The 2412-nt window shown below is 56.0% G+C and overlaps 1 protein-coding gene across 1 annotated transcript in view; it reads left to right on the plus strand.

Annotated features, from left to right (window-relative positions):
• Positions 1-2412, plus strand: part of FBN3 (fibrillin 3) — a 72682-nt gene that overhangs the window by 26146 nt on the left and 44124 nt on the right. The window contains exon 8 of the mRNA XM_019009100.2: positions 495-620. Coding sequence (XP_018864645.1) covers positions 495-620 — 126 coding nt within the window. The remainder of the gene's footprint in view (positions 1-494; positions 621-2412) is intronic.

The raw sequence follows: 2412 nt of genomic DNA on the forward strand, positions 1-2412 counted from the left end.
AGCCCCAAAACAGCCCCAAAACAGCCCCAAAGCAGAGGACACCGAGAGCAGAGCCCCAAAACAGAGCCCCAATCTAGAGACTTAAACCAGGGAATAGAGAGAGGAAAAGCCCCAGAGCACAGAACTCTCTGTGGAGCTCTGCCCAATCCCCCCGTGTGTCACGGAGCATCTCCGGTGACCCAGCTGTCCCCTGGGATCTCCCAACACCATTTTATCCCAGAGATTCTGGCCACACTCGGCTCTGGGCGAGCTCCTCCACCCCACAGGGTGTCCAGGTGTCGGGACACATCCTTTGGGAAGCATTCCCATGCTTTTATCTCCCTCTTGCTTGAGCCAGGAGTTCACCCCTGTCCGTTCCCTGTCCTTATCCCCGGGGCAATCTGAGGGGAGATTCCCTCTGGGATGTGATCCAGCTCCTCGGGGCACAGGAGAATCCATGGATCCATGGCTGCTGTTCCCTCACATCCCTGTGTCCCCTGCTCCTCCTCCCGCAGATGTGGACGAGTGCCAGGCCATCCCTGGGCTCTGCCAAGGTGGGAACTGCATCAACACCGTGGGATCCTACGAGTGCAAGTGCCCTGCTGGGCACAAGCAGAGCGAGACCAGCCACAGGTGTGAAGGTAAGGGAGGCTCCACGCCTGGGTTTGATGGGATTCTCCACTTCCCAGAGTCCCAGGAGTGTTTAAAGTCTGGGTTTTTCCACGGCAGAGTTGGGGGAGAGCTCCCATTCCAGGCTGGATTCCGTTTCCCAGCCAGCCCTGCCAAAGGGGTTTTTAATCCACATCCCAGAGGCCAAGGCCAGGAAATGAGGGATAGGCCTTGCCTGATCTCCTGATCTTCCCTCAGACCAGGAGGAAAGGGTTTGGTTTGTTCCCAGAGGGGTTTTTAAAGGATATTTTAATGGGAACACAGGCTGATGGCACAGGAGGAGCCTCTGGAAGGCTTTAGCCAGGCTCAGCTCAGCGCTGCCTCCAAAGCTCTGCCGGGTTCTGAGTCTGATCAAGCCTTGAAATCTCAACAACTTTTCATTCTGAGGCTCTTCATTAGGGCTGTGAAGATTTAATCAGCGTGAAATGGGAAATCAGGCTGGCTGTGGGAGCTCAGGGAGAGCTCTGCCTGCCTCTGGAAGCTTCTGGAATCGGGAGAGGGCGAGGTGGGATGAGATGATCTTTAGGGTCCTTCCAACCCAGACCATTCCAGGATTCTGTGCCCTGGCTTCAGCCCCTCAGGAAATCTTTCCCAGAGAGATCCAGGAGGTCAATCCCTGCTGGGGGATGGACATTCCTTCATCCCCAGGAAACATCTGTGTCTGAGCATCTTCCTGATGTGTCTGAGCATGGCAGGAGACTTTCCCTAAAACCCTGACAGAATTCCTGCGGAGCTCCGACACCCGAGGAAAGCAGGAGAATCCAAACCAGCCCTTTTTTTGTGTCAGGTGAAGGAGCAGCTCCCCAAATCCAGTGACATTCCAGGGATTTTCCTGGCCAAGGTGGGAGCAGGGGCAGCAGGAAGCTGGGGAGCAGAGCACATCTGAAACCAGTTGAGCTGGAATCTCCTCCATCCCGGGATTAAACCAAATCCATTGTCTGGATCTGTCCTCCAGATGTGAGGGGCCTCCCACTTCCCCCAGTGCCTGGCCACAAACAGCTCCCCTTCCCTGTCCTGCCCACAAAAAGGGACAACTCCGGCATTCCCAGGAGCTGCTCCATCCCTGGGATCACCACCGGCACAGGAGGCTTCCCTTTGGACCTGGGAACGGCACAAACAGCAGGGATGCTCCAAAGGGACGGGCTCTGAGGGTCCTGCCCCAGCTGTGTCACCTGCAGGTCCCCACAGGGCCACCAGAAGGGGAGGAGGATCCCAGGAAAGTGGAATCACCTTTGGGATTCCCTGAAATGTGGACGGGGGAATCGAGAGGGTTCCTCTCCCGCTTCATGGACACCAGAAGATTTGGGCCCCGAGTTCCCTGAAAACCTCCGAGTTTCCTGCAGCCTTTGATCCATCAGGAATTTGGTCCAGCAGATGGAGCATCAAATTCCTGAGCTTCACATTCCTGCTGGAGCTGCCAAAATCTCTGCCTTGCCCCGAGTGCTCTCCTCGCTGAGCCCAGGGCTTTGATCAGAGCACAGCCACAGGATGGATTTGTTATCCAGGTGTGCTCCAGCCTCCGAATCCCAGGATTCCTCCTCTGCTGAGTTTTGGGTTCATTTTCCAGCTGGGCAAAGGAGGGAACGCTCTGCTTCCCTCTCATTTTCACATTCCCCATCCAATCCAGGGAATATCAAAACCTCTTTGAACCTCTCTGGGAGGTTCTCCCGGTTTGTGCTGGGGCATTCCCGGTGGGAATGCGCTGGAGCCGGAGGTCAGAGCTCATTAGCGATGTCCCCTCATTAACGCCGTCCCCTCATTAAC

Source organism: Parus major, chromosome 28 (assembly GCF_001522545.3).
Source record: "Parus major isolate Abel chromosome 28, Parus_major1.1, whole genome shotgun sequence".
Taxonomy (NCBI): Eukaryota; Metazoa; Chordata; class Aves; order Passeriformes; family Paridae; genus Parus; species Parus major.